Here is a 17876-nt window from a genome sequence, read left to right as displayed (position 1 = left end):
AATTTCCCGCCAAAATGGTGTTCCACTCTGGAACGCAACCGGAAGTGACGACGCGCCCATTGAATGGACCGGCGCGCGTCACTTCCTATGCACTCTCCATGCGGTCGGCTATACAACGGAGGAGAGCGTTGCGCGCAGGGAGAGGGGGGGGGGGGGGACACATCGCAAATGGCTGGGGAGCTACGGGAGTCCCCCAGCCAATATCTTCTCACCATCCAGCATTGCAAGAGCGCTGGAGGATGGGGCGCTCCCACCGGGAGGCAGGAGCAGCGGACATGGAAAGAAGGCACTGGGCGATCGATCCACGGCTGCCCGGCTGAAAAGGTACTGATTTTTGGGGAAGCTGATTGCCGGCCAGAGCCCCACCAGAAAGAAACCTCTTCATCCCTTAGGGACAGGAAAAACACTGAGGTTAGAGGGAAGGGGAGGGCTATTTAACCTCTTGTTTCCTGTCCCTAATTAGGATGGGGAGGCAACCTCCTGTTGGTGCTGTCGTGGAGGGGATTAGAGAAAACCCCCATGATTTCACTTCAAGTTTTTGCACCAAAAAAGCAGCGAAATTTGATACCTGTGGTTTTGCACTTATCCATTGCTTTCTATGGGTGAAAATACGCTGCAAGAAGTGACATGCTGTAGTTTGCAAAAACGCAGTTTTCCAAATCACTCAGGAAAAAACCCAAGGCGTGTGCATGAGATTTCTGAAATCTCAGCCTGTGCTGGTGCTGTAAAACGCAGCTTAAAATTTGCATAAAAAAAAAAAAAAGCTGCAAAAATGCAACGTGTGAACATAGCATAAGGAACTGGTGAAAGGTATGACAAAGTCATACCAACGCTGCTTCCCTGCGACTTAACAAGGTATACCCATTTTGGACATTTATAGCATATTCACGGCACATGCCAAAAATGTTTGACGGATGTAGGGACCCTCAGCTATGGAGAGAGCAGGCATCTAGTGATCCAGGGGGAAACACGAGAGAAGACGATCTCCTTCCACCTGGAAGCCACGACTGACTCACTGGGGGGCCTCCTGTCTCCACCTTTGGGACCAATCAGACACTTGCAGCATACGATGTGGATACTGCGTACAAGTCCAAGGCAGGAATACTCTACAGCTGTGATACAGGAACATGTGCCCATATATTACCGCTCTGCAGCACATCGCACGCAGCATCCTCTACCACTCCAGCTCCTCTCCTGCACCCTACAGCTCCCATATACAGCCCACCTGCACCCCTTCTGTTGTCTGTACCCCTGCATTTCCAGCAATGCCTTGCGGGGAAATGTCCGGAGCAGCTTCAGGACCTGCTGTTTCCAGGAGAGGATTCTTTTTTTCTGCGTCTCGGTAAATGCCTGTGGGAAGAAGCGACGTCAGTAAATGGAGCTGATGGTCGGCCACATATCACCCATTATAGACGCCGGGTCGCTGGCACTTGCCTCGTGTGTCAGGCACTTCTCCAGAAGTTGCAGGTAACAGGTTATATTCTCCTCATCCGGCCGAGACACCAACAACTGTGTGCAGACTGTGCAGAGAGAGAAGTGTCAGCTCATAGACGGACGGGTCCGGGTGAAGGGCCATGTCCCGACGTCAGCACTCACCTTTACCCAGCACTCGTGTAAGCTGTCCAGGGATGTCGCCATCTGCTATAGGCGGCACAGAGATCTCCAGGTCGCCAGTCGGGGCACTCTGCTGCTGGAAGCCGTCGGCTGTCAGCCCTGCGGGCGGCTCGTTCTCGTCCGAGCCTTTGCTGGCAGAGTCTGGATTTGGCCGATGTTGGGACGCCTGCTCGCTGCTTGCCGATTCTGTCTGATTGGGGTGGTAGTACTTGATAGGTGTAATAATGACCTGCTGGAGCTCTTGTAGAGCGTTGCGGACGTTTCCTCCTTCTAAAATGTCCTGTAAAAAACAAAGCTTAGTGCACTCAATGGGGAACAGTGCTGCTGGGAGCGGGCTCTGAACAGAATCAGTTACCTCCCCCCTCTGGCTGCTAAAAATATATTCCCTTTCTACTACTCCCTACAAAAGAAATTATACTGCCCTGCTCAAGTAAACAGCGAAGAAAACCGCTCCTATTGGTATCTCCACAGTGACCGAGCACGTGTGTCCATCAACTGGACATTAACGTGCACGCAGCTGTACACTCTGCACACCAGGTGGCGCCATATTATGTACATAAGTGTTGACTTCCTTGAATCCCGTCCTATATACCAATGCATGATATCTATGGTTGGGGGGGGGGGGGTTGGTTGTGTGTGTGTGTGTGTGTGTGTGTGTGTGTGTGTGTGTGTGTGTGTGTGTGTGTGTCCCCTTTACCAACAAGGTGATTGTTTTTTTTTTCCTCCCCTTATTCCAAGAGCCATAACTTTTTTTATTCTTCCGTAGAAAAAGCCATACGAGGGCTTGTATTTTGTGGGACGAGTTCTACTTTTGAATGATACCATTAATTTTATCATGTGGGGTACTAGAAAGCAGGGGAAAAAAAAAATCTAAAGTGTGACAAAATTGTGAAAAAAAAGTAAAATTCAACAATTGCTTTTTTCTTATTTAATGTTCACTATACTGTAAAAATGACCGGGCGATTTGATTCTCAAGGTCAGTATGATTACGCAGATACCGAAGGATCAGGTTTTTTTTTTTTTTACATGTTGAAAAAAAATGGAAATTTGTATGAAAAAAACAAAAACAAAACCTTTTTTTTTTTTTGTCTGTGTCAATATTTTCCAAGATCCATAACGCTTTCACTTTCTGGTGGATGGGGCTATGTATGGGCTTGGTTTTTTTTGTGCACTTAATGGATGTTTTTATTGATACCATTTTCGGGTACATAAGATGTTTTGAACGCCTCTTATTGCAGTTTTTTGCAATGTTGCAGAGTCCAAGAAAAATAATTCTGGCATTTCGATTTTTTTTTTTTCTCATTACGGATTGGGATATTTTACAGTTTTATATATCAGACTTATGGACGTAGCAATACCAAGTGTGTGTATTTTTTATTTCTTTATTTTTTAATGGGGGCGGGGGGGGTACGGTCGGCGATTTGAAGTTTTAAAAACTTTTTTTCACTTTGTACTGTACATGATAATCCATTTAGGGGACAAGTACAATAAAAGTGAAAGTTTTGTTTCAAAAAAATTAAACACCCCATTTCCCCCCATTAAAAATAAATGAAAAAAATTCACATGTCTTATTTCTTTAATTGCGATCATCCAATCGCTTGTGCTATATACAGCGATGCCACACTGCTGCTGTGCATAGCGAAAATCACGGTCTCCTGTAAACGCCAGCGAAGGGTTGGCTTTCGCCGGGGTACCGTAATGATGAGGAAAGGGGGGAGGCCTCAGCAGACCCCGCTCGTCATGGTTAGTGTTAGGCGAACCTGAATAGTAAAGTTCGGCGTCCGTACTGAACACCTACTGTTCGGTCACGGACCTCGACCACGGACTTGCTCTGGAAGTCCATGTTACTGTTCGGGTGTTTCCCGCGCTGTCACTGGCCACGGAAATACAGGCTCTGACCGGTGGTAATTGCATTACCGCAATCAGAGCGCTGTGACATCATGCTGACAGGTATCAGCATGATGCCACAGCTGTGACAGTGACCTGGCGGTAAATAGCTTATTGCAGGTCATAGGCGCCAGCTGATGGTACTACTACCACCACCATCAGCCGGCGCCTCCTGCCATAGGAAACAGCGAGCACAATGCTCTGTTCATTTGCCGGCAATACACTGACTCCGTGTATAGCCGGCAAATCAGGTCAACGCATGTGCAGTGAGTATTTTCCCACGCATGCAATGAGTTCAACTGAAACTCATTGCAAGTGTGGAATAATACTCACCGCGCATGCGCAGACCTCATCTGCCGGGAATACAAAGAGTCAGTGTATTGCTGGCAAATGAACAGAGCGGTCACATACAGTGTGGCCGCTCTGTTCATGGGATCTTCGTGGAAACCTCATTATTTGGACTGTGTCAGAAAAGGTAAGAATGAAGTTGGATTATTATTTTAACTTTATTACAGGTGATTGTGGGCTTCGGGGATTAGGTGTAAGGCGAGTATATGGTGTTTTTTTTTTTTTTTTTGCAGGGGCGGCGAACATCCGGGACAAGGTGTAGGTGAGTATAATGTGTTTTATTTTTATTTAAATATTTTTTTAATTAATTTTAACTTTTTTTTACATTCGGCACAGCACAGGCGTCGGCGGATGGGAGACTACAGCTCCCATCCAGCGGTGCCTGTGCTCGCTGTTTCCTATGGCAGGAGGCGCCGGCTGATGGTGGTAGTAGTACCATCAGCCGGCGCCTATGACCCGCGGTAAGCTTTTTACCGCCGGGTCACTGTCCCAGCATGTTGACACCTGTCAGCATGAGGTCACAGCGCTCGGACTGCAGTAATGCAATTACCGCCGATCAGGGCCTGTGTCTACTGCGCTGTCACGCAAATGACAGCACGGGAAAATAGGTAAATTCTAGTCCCCCATCCAAATGAATGGGGTCCGTGTTCGGGAACTGTTCTGGTAACCGAACTTTTAAAAAAACTGTTCAGTGTTTGGCTACATTAGCAGAACCTGAACAGTGACGGGTTTGCCCATCATTAGTCATGGTAACCCATGCGATTATGTGACACGTCCCCCTACTGGTGCACTGTAACCGCCGCTGTCAGAGATTGACAGTGGTATTTCACAGGCTAACAGCCGCGGAGCTCCGGCAGATGATGACTGATTATCACTGCCATCATCTGCCGGGAAAAGAATGGGGCTCACAAGCCGAGCCCACAAGTCAGGAAGCAGAAATATGACATAACTGTGCATCATAAGGGGTTAAATGAGTGGTGAGGTTGCTTTTTAGTGCAGCCTCCACTATCGGCCATGTCTGCTTACTCTCTGTTGCAGCCATGAATAAACTTCAGCTCATGTTTTACCAAAAAAAAAATAAAAAAATCTGTGATAAAAGATGCTAAAACACTTAAGATTTGTTAACGAAACCACCTAAAAATCTGAATAAATGTATATAACTTGTAGAAAATGTCCTTTACCTTCTCTAGCGAGCGGAGGACGCTCTGTCTTTCGCGTAACTTCTGGATGCTCAGAGCGATTTTATGCCGGGCTCCTTTAGTAACATTCTGATAGAAAAAGAAGGAGAAACATGAGTGCTAAGAGCCGAGACTTATCCTGGACATCACAAAAAATCATAAAGATTTCCCCGGGGCCGTTATTACTGCTGCCGTGACTGGTTCGGTAGTTCAGAATATTCGAGCAGCGGGCCGATCTGCGCCCATACGTCCGGCGTTTGCCAGGATGGAGCACAGTGAAGTTTTGCATTTTTGCTGGAGAGACACAAATGCACTAGATCTAATTAATTAAGAAATCAATTAACCCTTAGGAATGCATGAAGGAAAGAAAGTACAGAGTCCACCCATGCAGATGTTGGATTTGCACCCAGGAACTCAGCGTTGCAGGAAAACAAGCCACTGCTGCGAAGAATTTGCTGCCAGAAATACAAATGAGCAGGAAGGTCTGACGCAGAAATACGATTTCCTCGATGTGTAACCTGCCGATCATGAAGGAAGGACGTGCGTCTGCTTACCTGTGATTCCAGGTGCTGCTCCGTTAGCATCATCATCTCCTCGTAGCTCATCTGAGAGAACAGGGATGCGTATTTATGAAGACGTAAACTTTTCAGCCAGGAGGGAACATCTGAAAACGGCAAAAAGGAAAAAAAATTGCATCCATGATCAATCGTATACGGTTGGTTAGACCCAAGCCCGGTGCCATTTCTTGCGTCCCGTACCTTTCATCCCGCTCCCATCCTCTTGAAATGTGTTGCGTCCAGAGCCCAGCTCCTCTGTCTGCTCGCTTCCTGAAGAAGCCACGCTGCTCTGCGGGGAGAGGGGGGCATGGTCGGGGGTGAGGAAGACGGGACGCCCGGCAGCCTCCTCGCTGCCTCCCCACTCGTTAGACGATTGCTGGGAGGTGGGGATCAGAGACATGGAGCGCTTTAAGGGACTTGGGTGTATTTGGCAGGAGAGCACTGCAAAAACACAAGGGCACATGTCAGCCATACCCCCAAGAGTCTGCAGTCACGGCGGCTCCTCGGTGCTTCACTCCTACCTGAGCTGCCACCCACATTCTGGATGGCAGAGGGCACTGAACTGGAAGAAGGGAAGGGCATGAGTCCATTTTCTCGCATTGGCTTTTCATGCCAGCTATGCCCAGACTCTCCCATGCTGGGATCCCCTGGGGCCGGCCACTCATCAGATCCCTGTCGCATGTGCGTGCCATGCCAGCTGTAACCTGTCGACATTCGCTCTTCCAGGTGGTTGAGCCACAGTGCCAGCGAGTTGCGGTCGTCCAGCGTGGTGGCGGGGTGGATCAGTGCATAGGACAGGAGCTGCCGGCTCTCCTCGATGTACAGGTTGCTCTCGGTGGTGTACGCCAGCACCTTCTGCAGCAGCTTCATGTACTCACACTTGGCTTCGGAGTTGCGGGGCTGCAGCAGAGGCAGGTGGGACAGGAGCAGCGAGATCACCTTCTCCTTAGACTCCTGGTGCCACTGACTGATGAGCGCTGCAGAGGAGGAAAAAATCAGACCAAATAATCATCACTATTACTGATCATGGCTCACATCTGACCTCACTTGCTTCCTCTATTGGCAGTAGGACCGCTGCAGCCATTCACTGGTGAGTCATCGCAGCAGTCAGTATGGGGCTAAAGTGGACAAAGGAGTGAGGGGGCTGACAGACAACCCGAGCAGAGCTGCAGAGAAGCCTCAGGGGATCTGTATGTGAATACGTATTATTTTTTTTATTTTAAAGAGGGAGGCCCCGTTAAAAAAGAAATAAAAAGAAAAACGACTATCACTCAGTGTTCGGCTGCAGCGGTCACCTGTGTTTCAGAACTTAGAACGGTGGTGGCACATAAAAGGGATTGGCAGGGGATCAGTAAGGGGAGGATTACTTATTTTACTACATTATGAGAGTTTCTTTAAATCCCTGGATTTATATCACAGACTTGCTCCGATAAATGGCTAAATACTTACATTATTGCTTGTAAGCTAGGGGGCGATTCTGCAGTAAAATTGCATGAAATGTTGCGCACATTTTTTTGTAACTTGACATTTTTTTTTGCTGGAGAGGGACCAGGAATGGCCAAACGTGTCCGACAAATTCATCATATCTTATACCACAAATATGATGTCAATTACAATAGATGTACGTCAGCACCGACCCCAGCAGAACGATGTGCCAAAATCACGAAAGAGGTGCATGTAAAGCCCCTGTAAAATCAGACTAATGTCGGCTGAACCCACCGATATCAATGGACTTGGCTGACCGCCCATTGTGTATGGGGGCGCTGGACAACTGACGGTCGGGAAAGATGTAGATCGGACTGTCAATTGAATTGTTCTCCCTTAGATAAATCACAAGCCGAGTTGTCAGTCTGCAAAATGATATGTGGACCGCCATCTAATGTATATGGCCGACCTCACTCCATTACGACCCGGCTCAGTTTTACTTACAGTAAGCAGATTAAAAAGAAAATCCTAAAGGCGCATTACAACAATTATTTTATGAAACTGCAAAAGCTAAACCCTGGGCAGTGGCCGGAGAATATGCAGAGACACACAAGATAGATATACATATAATAAATCTTCTTTGTGGTGCCAGTCAGCAGGTTCGCTTCACTCACCAGCGCTGTTGGCCTCCGTCTCGAGGATGTGCATCTCGGAGCAGTCTGATAGCGAGTGCTCCAGGCATAGCTGTAGGAAGCGGGCCTGGGTCCTGGTAATCCTCTTCAGGAGGGACAGTAGGGCCACCGTCTGCTCGCACTCGTTCCAGCCCTTGAACCACTCGGATAGCGTGCTCACCTGGTCTCGGAACTTCATTGTGCAGGTGAGAAGGTCAACGACTGAGGGGTGCGGGCGCTCCTATGACATGGCGTAAAGTCCTCCGTACACGGGGGGCCCGCTCACAGGATAGCACATGGGGGATAACGGGGTCTCTGTGGGATGTGTAACCTGGGAACACATGAAATAAAGAAGGCAAAGGTTACGCCATCATCCACTATCTGCTTAGTACTTACACTCATGAATATGGGGCTCGTAATAAAGCAGATCCACAAATTATACCCTATCCGGCCAGACGCCATCCGTCAGACCCCCACGTTAGACCCTAGTCTGCGGTGTAGTCCTGTGTCCCCTTTGCGGTCACCGCATGCAATGCAAGTGACCAGCACCATAATGTGACCATACGCTACAAACAACTCCCTTCTCATATAAACGCATGCATTCCCAATAAGCCGATGTTATACACCTCCGGATACAGCTTATCCTCTCGGAGATAAAATATAGGGGGAATCCATCTGTCCGACCCTTCTCCCCCACCCCAACCTCAGCTGTTGGGGATCAGAGTCGAGACCCCATCACAAACATTAGTGGGTTCAGCTAAGTAGGGAACCATAGACTGCAGCATCGGACTTCACAACTCGGATATCGTGCATGCTAGGAGTTGTAGTTTTGCAATGGCTAGAAAACCAAAGATTGGCGATCCCAGCACAGAGGATCCTGGAGTCATGTAGCTCTTCCAATCTCTGAGCGAGCACCCACAAAACAGTTACAACAGCCCCGGCAGCGGGGCACAGACTGTATGCATATACTATACTATATATATTACAGCCCAGGAGGAACAGAGACCCGGAGAGGGCTCCGATGTGGTAACCACAGACAAATATCATCCAGTGCAGAATGGCCGGGTCTATGGCCGCAGGGCTGTGGAGTCGGTAAGCCAAACCTCTGACTCCTCAATTTCCATGACTCTGACTCCAACTCCCTCATACACAGCTCATGTTTAAGTGATAAATTTACTGTAGCACAGAATAATCTCCGATAAAAGTCTAGACCCTTAGATCAGGAATAGGACAGACATTTATAGGACATTTCATAACTTTCCCAAATTCTTATGAAAAAATATTCCCCACAAACTGCATTGAACTACTGCACCCAATTTATTCTATATTTTAGGAGTCGGTCCATTTTATATTGACTGATTCAGACTTCACCAAAATGGACACCGACTCCACAGCCCGCTATGGCCGTCCACAGACTGAGTAGAAACACGCACATAGAACGTAGGTACGGTACGGCAGTGACATCACACAGGGGGCATGTTACAGTAAAGACAACAACATACTCAGGAGTGGAATTAGCTCAACATTCATCTCACTCAAAGCAAGAACATTAACAGACAAGTGGAAGAAGATCAGAGGCAACTGAGACGTCAGACCCCTGAGAACATTACTGACCGCCCCAATAAATAAGAGATTTACACTGGAATGGACAGAACCGAGGAAACAAAGGAACGAGGCAAATGCACAGACACAGAGAAGACAGTCATCTACCCAGTGTACCCCGTACACCCCCCGCACACTTGCTGTATACTCCTTGTATATACAGTACACACCCTGTATACTAAATATATACTGTACACTCCTTGTATATATCCCCTGCATGTATACCCTATATACTCTGTATATACTGCATACAGTGTATTCTGTACATTCCCTGTATACTCTATATGCTGTACACTCCTTGTGTATATCCCCTGTATAACCTGCCTGTATACTCTGTATATACTGCTCACACTCCCTGTATACTATTATATACTGTACACTCCTTGTGTATATCCCCTGTATACTCTGTATATCCTGCACAGTGTATTCTGTACACTCCCTGTATACTCTATATACTCTGTATATCCTGCACAGTGTATTCTGTACACTCCCTGTATACTCTATATACTCTGTATATCCTGCACAGTGTATTCTGTACACTCCCTGTATACTCTATATACTCTGTATATCCTGCACAGTGTATTCTGTACACTCCCTGTATACTCTATATACTCTGTATATCCTGCAGTGTATTCTGTACACTCCCTGTATACTCTATATACTCTGTATATCCTGCACAGTGTATTCTGTACACTCCCTGTATACTCTATATACTCTGTATATCCTGCACAGTGTATTCTGTACACTCCCTGTATACTCTATATATCCTACACAGTGTATTCTGTACACTCCCTGTATACTCTATACACTCTGTATATCCTGCACAGTGTATTCTGTACACTCCCTGTATACTCTATATACTCTGTATATCCTGCACACAGTGTATTCTGTACACTCCCTGTATACTCTATATACTCTGTATATCCTGCACAGTGTATTCTGTACACTCCCTGTATACTCTATATACTATGTATATCCTGCACAGTGTATTCTGTACACTCCCTGTATACTCTATATACTCTGTATATCCTACAGTGTATTCTGTACACTCCCTGTATACTCTATACACTCTGTATATCCTGCACAGTGTATTCTGTACACTCCCTGTATACTCTATATACTCTGTATATCCTGCACAGTGTATTCTGTACACTCCCTGTATACTCTATATACTCTGTATATCCTACACAGTGTATTCTGTACACTCCCTGTATACTCTATATACTCTGTATATCCTGCACAGTGTATTCTGTACACTCCCTGTATACTCTATATACTCTGTATATCCTGCACAGTGTATTCTGTACACTCCCTGTATACTCTGTATATCCTGCACAGTGTATTCTGTACACTCCCTGTATACTCTATATACTCTGTATATCCTGCACAGTGTATTCTGTACACTCCCTGTATACTCTATATACTCTGTATATCCTACACAGTGTATTCTGTACACTCCCTGTATACTCTATACACTCTGTATATCCTGCAGTGTATTCTGTACACTCTGTATATCCTGCACACAGTGTATTCTGTACACTCCCTGTATACTCTGTATATCCTGCACAGTGTATTCTGTACACTCTGTATATCCTGCACAGTGTATTCTGTACACTCCCTGTATACACTGCTCACACTCCCTGTATACTCTATACACTCTGTATATACTGCAGTGTATTCTGTACACTCCCTGTATACTATATATACTCTGCATATCCTGCACAGTGTATTCTGTACACTCCCTGTATACTCTATATACTCTGTATATCCTGCACAGTGTATTCTGTACACTCCCTGTATACTCTATATACTCTGTATATCCTGCACACAGTGTATTCTGTACACTCTATATACTCTGTATATCCTGCACAGTGTATTCTGTACACTCCCTGTATACTCTATACACTCTGTATATCCTGCACAGTGTATTCTGTACACTCCCTGTATACTCTATATACTCTGTATATCCTGCACAGTGTATTCTGTACACTCCCTGTATACTCTATATACTCTGTATATCCTGCACAGTGTATTCTGTACACTCCCTGTATACTCTATATACTCTGTATATCCTGCACAGTGTATTCTGTACACTCCCTGTATACCTTATATACTCTGTATATCCTGCAGTGTATTCTGTACACTCCCTGTATACTCTATATACTCTGTATATCCTGCACACACAGTGTATTCTGTACACTCCCTGTATACTCTATATACTCTGTATATCCTGCACACACAGTGTATTCTGTACACTCCCTGTATACTCTATATACTCTGTATATCCTGCACACACAGTGTATTCTGTACACTCCCTGTATACTCTGAATATCCTGCACAGTGTATTCTGTACACTCCCTGTATACTCTATATACTCTGCATATCCTGCACAGTGTATTCTGTACACTCCCTGTATACTATATATACTCTGCATATCCTGCACAGTGTATTCTGTACACTCCCTGTATACTCTATATACTCTGTATATCCTGCACAGTGTATTCTGTACACTCCCTGTATACTCTATATACTCTGTATATCCTGCACAGTGTATTCTGTACACTCCCTGTATACTCTATATACTCTGCATATCCTGCACAGTGTATTCTGTACACTCCCTGTATACTATATATACTCTGCATATCCTGCACAGTGTATTCTGTACACTCCCTGTATACTCTATATACTCTGTATATCCTGCACAGTGTATTCTGTACACTCTCTATATCCTGCAGTGTATTCTGTACACTCCCTGTATACTCCATATACTCTGTATATCCTGCACACAGTGTATTCTGTACACTCCCTGTATACTCTATATACTCTGTATATCCTGCAGTGTATTCTGTACACTCCCTGTATACCCTATATACTCTGTATATCCTGCACAGTGTATTCTGTACACTCCCTGTATACTCTATATACTCTGTATATCCTGCACAGTGTATTCTGTACACTCCCTGTATACTCTATATACTCTGTATATCCTGCACAGTGTATTCTGTACACTCCCTGTATACTCTATATACTCTGTATATCCTGCACAGTGTATTCTGTACACTCCCTGTATACTCTATATACTCTGTATATCCTGCACAGTGTATTCTGTACACTCCCTGTATACTCTATATACTCTGTATATCCTGCACACAGTGTATTCTGTACACTCCCTGTATACTCTATATACTCTGTATATCCTGCACAGTGTATTCTGTACACTCCCTGTATACCCTATATACTCTGTATATCCTGCACAGTGTATTCTGTACACTCCCTGTATACTCTATATACTCTGTATATCCTGCACAGTGTATTCTGTACACTCCCTGTATACTCTATATACTCTGTATATCCTGCACAGTGTATTCTGTACACTCCCTGTATACTCTGTATATCCTGCAGTGTATTCTGTACACTCCCTGTATACTCTGTATATCCTGCACAGTGTATTCTGTACACTCCCTGTATACCCTATATACTCTGTATATCCTGCACAGTGTATTCTGTACACTCCCTGTATACTCTATATACTCTGTATATCCTGCACAGTGTATTCTGTACACTCCCTGTATACTCTATATACTCTGTATATCCTGCACAGTGTATTCTGTACACTCCCTGTATACCCTATATACTCTGTATATCCTGCACACAGTGTATTCTGTACACTCCCTGTATACTCTATATACTCTGTATATCCTGCACACAGTGTATTCTGTACACTCCCTGTATACTCTATATACTCTGTATATCCTGCACACAGTGTATTCTGTACACTCCCTGTATACTCTATATACTCTGTATATCCTGCACAGTGTATTCTGTACACTCCCTGTATACTCTATATACTCTGTATATTCTGCACACAGTGTATTCTGTACACTCCCTGTATACTCTGTATATCCTGCACACAGTGTATTCTGTACACTCCCTGTATACTCTATATACTCTGTATATCCTGCACACAGTGTATTCTGTACACTCCCTGTATACTCTATATACTCTGTATATCCTGCACACAGTGTATTCTGTACACTCCCTGTATACTCTATATACTCTGTATATCCTGCACACAGTGTATTCTGTACACTCCCTGTATACTCTATATACTCTGTATATCCTGCACACAGTGTATTCTGTACACTCCCTGTATACTCTATATACTCTGTATATCCTGCACAGTGTATTCTGTACACTCCCTGTATACTCTATATACTCTGTATATCCTGCACAGTGTATTCTGTACACTCCCTGTATACTCTATATACTCTGTATATCCTGCACAGTGTATTCTGTACACTCCCTGTATACTCTATATACTCTGTATATCCTGCAGTGTATTCTGTACACTCCCTGTATACTCTGTATATCCTGCACAGTGTATTCTGTACACTCCCTGTATACTATATATACTCTGTATATCCTGCACAGTGTATTCTGTACACTCCCTGTATACTCTAAATATCCTGCACACAGTGTATTCTGTACACTCCCTGTATACTCTATATACTCTGTATATCCTGCACACAGTGTATTCTGTACACTCCCTGTATACTCTATATACTCTGTATATCCTGCACAGTGTATTCTGTACACTCCCTGTATACTCTATATACTCTGTATATCCTGCACAGTGTATTCTGTACACTCCCTGTATACTCTATATACTCTGTATATCCTGCAGTGTATTCTGTACACTCCCTGTATACCCTATATACTCTGTATATCCTGCACAGTGTATTCTGTACACTCCCTGTATACTCTATATACTCTGTATATCCTGCACAGTGTATTCTGTACACTCCCTGTATACTCTATATACTCTGCATATCCTGCACAGTGTATTCTGTACACTCCCTGTATACTATATATACTCTGCATATCCTGCACAGTGTATTCTGTACACTCCCTGTATACTCTATATACTCTGTATATCCTGCACAGTGTATTCTGTACACTCCCTGTATACTCTATATACTCTGTATATCCTGCACAGTGTATTCTGTACACTCCCTGTATACTCTATATACTCTGTATATCCTGCACAGTGTATTCTGTACACTCCCTGTATACTCTATATACTCTGTATATCCTGCACAGTGTATTCTGTACACTCCCTGTATACTCTATACACTCTGTATATCCTGCACAGTGTATTCTGTACACTCCCTGTATACTCTATATACTCTGTATATCCTGCACACAGTGTATTCTGTATACTCTATATACTCTGTATATCCTGCACAGTGTATTCTGTACACTCCCTGTATACTCTATATACTCTGTATATCCTGCACAGTGTATTCTGTACACTCCCTGTATACTCTATATACTCTGTATATCCTGCACACAGTGTATTCTGTACACTCCCTGTATACTCTATATACTCTGTATATCCTGCACAGTGTATTCTGTACACTCCCTGTATACTCTATATACTCTGTATATCCTGCACAGTGTATTCTGTACACTCCCTGTATACTCTATATACTCTGTATATCCTGCACAGTGTATTCTGTACACTCCCTGTATACTCTATATACTCTGTATATCCTGCACACAGTGTATTCTGTACACTCTATATACTCTGTATATCCTGCACAGTGTATTCTGTACACTCCCTGTATACTCTATATATCCTGCACACAGTGTATTCTGTACACTCCCTGTATACTCTATATACTCTGTATATCCTGCAGTGTATTCTGTACACTCCCTGTATACCCTATATACTCTGTATATCCTGCACAGTGTATTCTGTACACTCCCTGTATACTCTATATACTCTGTATATCCTGCACAGTGTATTCTGTACACTCCCTGTATACTCTATATACTCTGTATATCCTGCACAGTGTATTCTGTACACTCCCTGTATACTCTATATACTCTGTATATCCTGCACAGTGTATTCTGTACACTCCCTGTATACTCTATATACTCTGTATATCCTGCACACAGTGTATTCTGTACACTCCCTGTATACTCTATATACTCTGTATATCCTGCACAGTGTATTCTGTACACTCCCTGTATACTCTATATACTCTGTATATCCTGCACAGTGTATTCTGTACACTCCCTGTATACTCTATATACTCTGTATATCCTGCACAGTGTATTCTGTACACTCCCTGTATACTCTATATACTCTGTATATCCTACACAGTGTATTCTGTACACTCCCTGTATACTCTATATACTCTGTATATCCTGCACAGTGTATTCTGTACACTCCCTGTATACTCTATATACTCTGTATATCCTGCACAGTGTATTCTGTACACTCCCTGTATACTCTGTATATCCTGCACAGTGTATTCTGTACACTCCCTGTATACTCTATATACTCTGTATATCCTGCACAGTGTATTCTGTACACTCCCTGTATACTCTATATATCCTACACAGTGTATTCTGTACACTCCCTGTATACTCTATACACTCTGTATATCCTGCACAGTGTATTCTGTACACTCTGTATATCCTGCACACAGTGTATTCTGTACACTCCCTGTATACTCTGTATATCCTGCACAGTGTATTCTGTACACTCTGTATATCCTGCACAGTGTATTCTGTACACTCCCTGTATACACTGCTCACACTCCCTGTATACTCTATACACTCTGTATATACTGCAGTGTATTCTGTACACTCCCTGTATACTCTATATACTCTGCATATCCTGCACAGTGTATTCTGTACACTCCCTGTATACTATATATACTCTGCATATCCTGCACAGTGTATTCTGTACACTCCCTGTATACTCTATATACTCTGTATATCCTGCACAGTGTATTCTGTACACTCCCTGTATACTCTATATACTCTGTATATCCTGCACAGTGTATTCTGTACACTCCCTGTATACTCTATATACTCTGTATATCCTGCACAGTGTATTCTGTACACTCCCTGTATACTCTATATACTCTGTATATCCTGCACAGTGTATTCTGTACACTCCCTGTATACTCTATACACTCTGTATATCCTGCACAGTGTATTCTGTACACTCCCTGTATACTCTATATACTCTGTATATCCTGCACACAGTGTATTCTGTACACTCTATATACTCTGTATATCCTGCACAGTGTATTCTGTACACTCCCTGTATACTCTATATACTCTGTATATCCTGCACAGTGTATTCTGTACACTCCCTGTATACTCTATATACTCTGTATATCCTGCACAGTGTATTCTGTACACTCCCTGTATACTCTATATACTCTGTATATCCTGCACAGTGTATTCTGTACACTCCCTGTATACTCTATATACTCTGTATATCCTGCACACAGTGTATTCTGTACACTCTATATACTCTGTATATCCTGCACAGTGTATTCTGTACACTCCCTGTATACTCTATATACTCTGTATATCCTGCACAGTGTATTCTGTACACTCCCTGTATACCCTATATACTCTGTATATCCTGCAGTGTATTCTGTACACTCCCTGTATACTCTATATACTCTGTATATCCTGCACACACAGTGTATTCTGTACACTCCCTGTATACTCTATATACTCTGTATATCCTGCACACACAGTGTATTCTGTACACTCCCTGTATACTCTGCATATCCTGCACAGTGTATTCTGTACACTCCCTGTATACTCTATATACTCTGCATATCCTGCACAGTGTATTCTGTACACTCCCTGTATACTATATATACTCTGCATATCCTGCACAGTGCATTCTGTACACTCCCTGTATACTCTATATACTCTGTATATCCTGCACAGTGTATTCTGTACACTCTCTATATCCTGCAGTGTATTCTGTACACTCCCTGTATACTCCATATACTCTGTATATCCTGCACACAGTGTATTCTGTACACTCCCTGTATACTCTATATATCCTGCAGTGTATTCTGTACACTCCCTGTATACCCTATATACTCTGTATATCCTGCACAGTGTATTCTGTACACTCCCTGTATACTCTATATACTCTGTATATCCTGCACAGTGTATTCTGTACACTCCCTGTATACTCTATATACTCTGTATATCCTGCACAGTGTATTCTGTACACTCCCTGTATACTCTATATACTCTGTATATCCTGCACAGTGTATTCTGTACACTCCCTGTATACTCTATATACTCTGTATATCCTGCACACAGTGTATTCTGTACACTCTCTGTATACTCTATATACTCTGTATATCCTGCACACAGTGTATTCTGTACACTCCCTGTATACTCTATATACTCTGTATATCCTGCACAGTGTATTCTGTACACTCCCTGTATACTCTATATACTCTGTATATCCTGCACAGTGTATTCTGTACACTCCCTGTATACTCTATATACTCTGTATATCCTGCACACAGTGTATTCTGTACACTCTATATACTCTGTATATCCTGCACAGTGTATTCTGTACACTCCCTGTATACTCTATATACTCTGTATATCCTGCACACAGTGTATTCTGTACACTCCCTGTATACTCTATATACTCTGTATATCCTGCAGTGTATTCTGTACACTCCCTGTATACCCTATATACTCTGTATATCCTGCACAGTGTATTCTGTACACTCCCTGTATACTCTATA

The 17876-nt window shown here is 43.7% G+C and overlaps 1 protein-coding gene across 2 annotated transcripts in view; it reads right to left on the bottom strand.

The window, feature by feature from the left end:
• SAMD4B (sterile alpha motif domain containing 4B) overlaps positions 1-17876 on the bottom strand; it is a 39130-nt gene that overhangs the window by 10347 nt on the left and 10907 nt on the right. Inside the window, exons 2-9 of one of the 2 annotated variants that reach the window (XM_073641698.1) lie at positions 7684-8011; positions 6106-6561; positions 5786-6025; positions 5582-5691; positions 5031-5117; positions 1597-1894; positions 1435-1520; positions 1226-1350 (exon numbers count right to left, since the gene is read on the bottom strand). In XM_073641698.1, the coding sequence (XP_073497799.1) occupies positions 1226-1350; positions 1435-1520; positions 1597-1894; positions 5031-5117; positions 5582-5691; positions 5786-6025; positions 6106-6561; positions 7684-7879 (1598 nt within the window). In that variant the 5' untranslated portion in view covers positions 7880-8011. The remainder of the gene's footprint in view (positions 1-1225; positions 1351-1434; positions 1521-1596; positions 1895-5030; positions 5118-5581; positions 5692-5785; positions 6026-6105; positions 6562-7683; positions 8012-17876) is intronic. The other variant, XM_073641699.1, reaches the window with a different exon arrangement.

The sequence above is a fragment of the Phyllobates terribilis genome, unplaced genomic scaffold, assembly GCF_046119375.1.
Source record: "Phyllobates terribilis strain yellow unplaced genomic scaffold, ASM4611937v1 Scaffold_7__3_contigs__length_470593459, whole genome shotgun sequence".
Taxonomy (NCBI): Eukaryota; Metazoa; Chordata; class Amphibia; order Anura; family Dendrobatidae; genus Phyllobates; species Phyllobates terribilis.
Note: the sequence above shows the minus strand (reverse complement) of the source record. Positions and strands in the feature narration are given on the sequence as shown.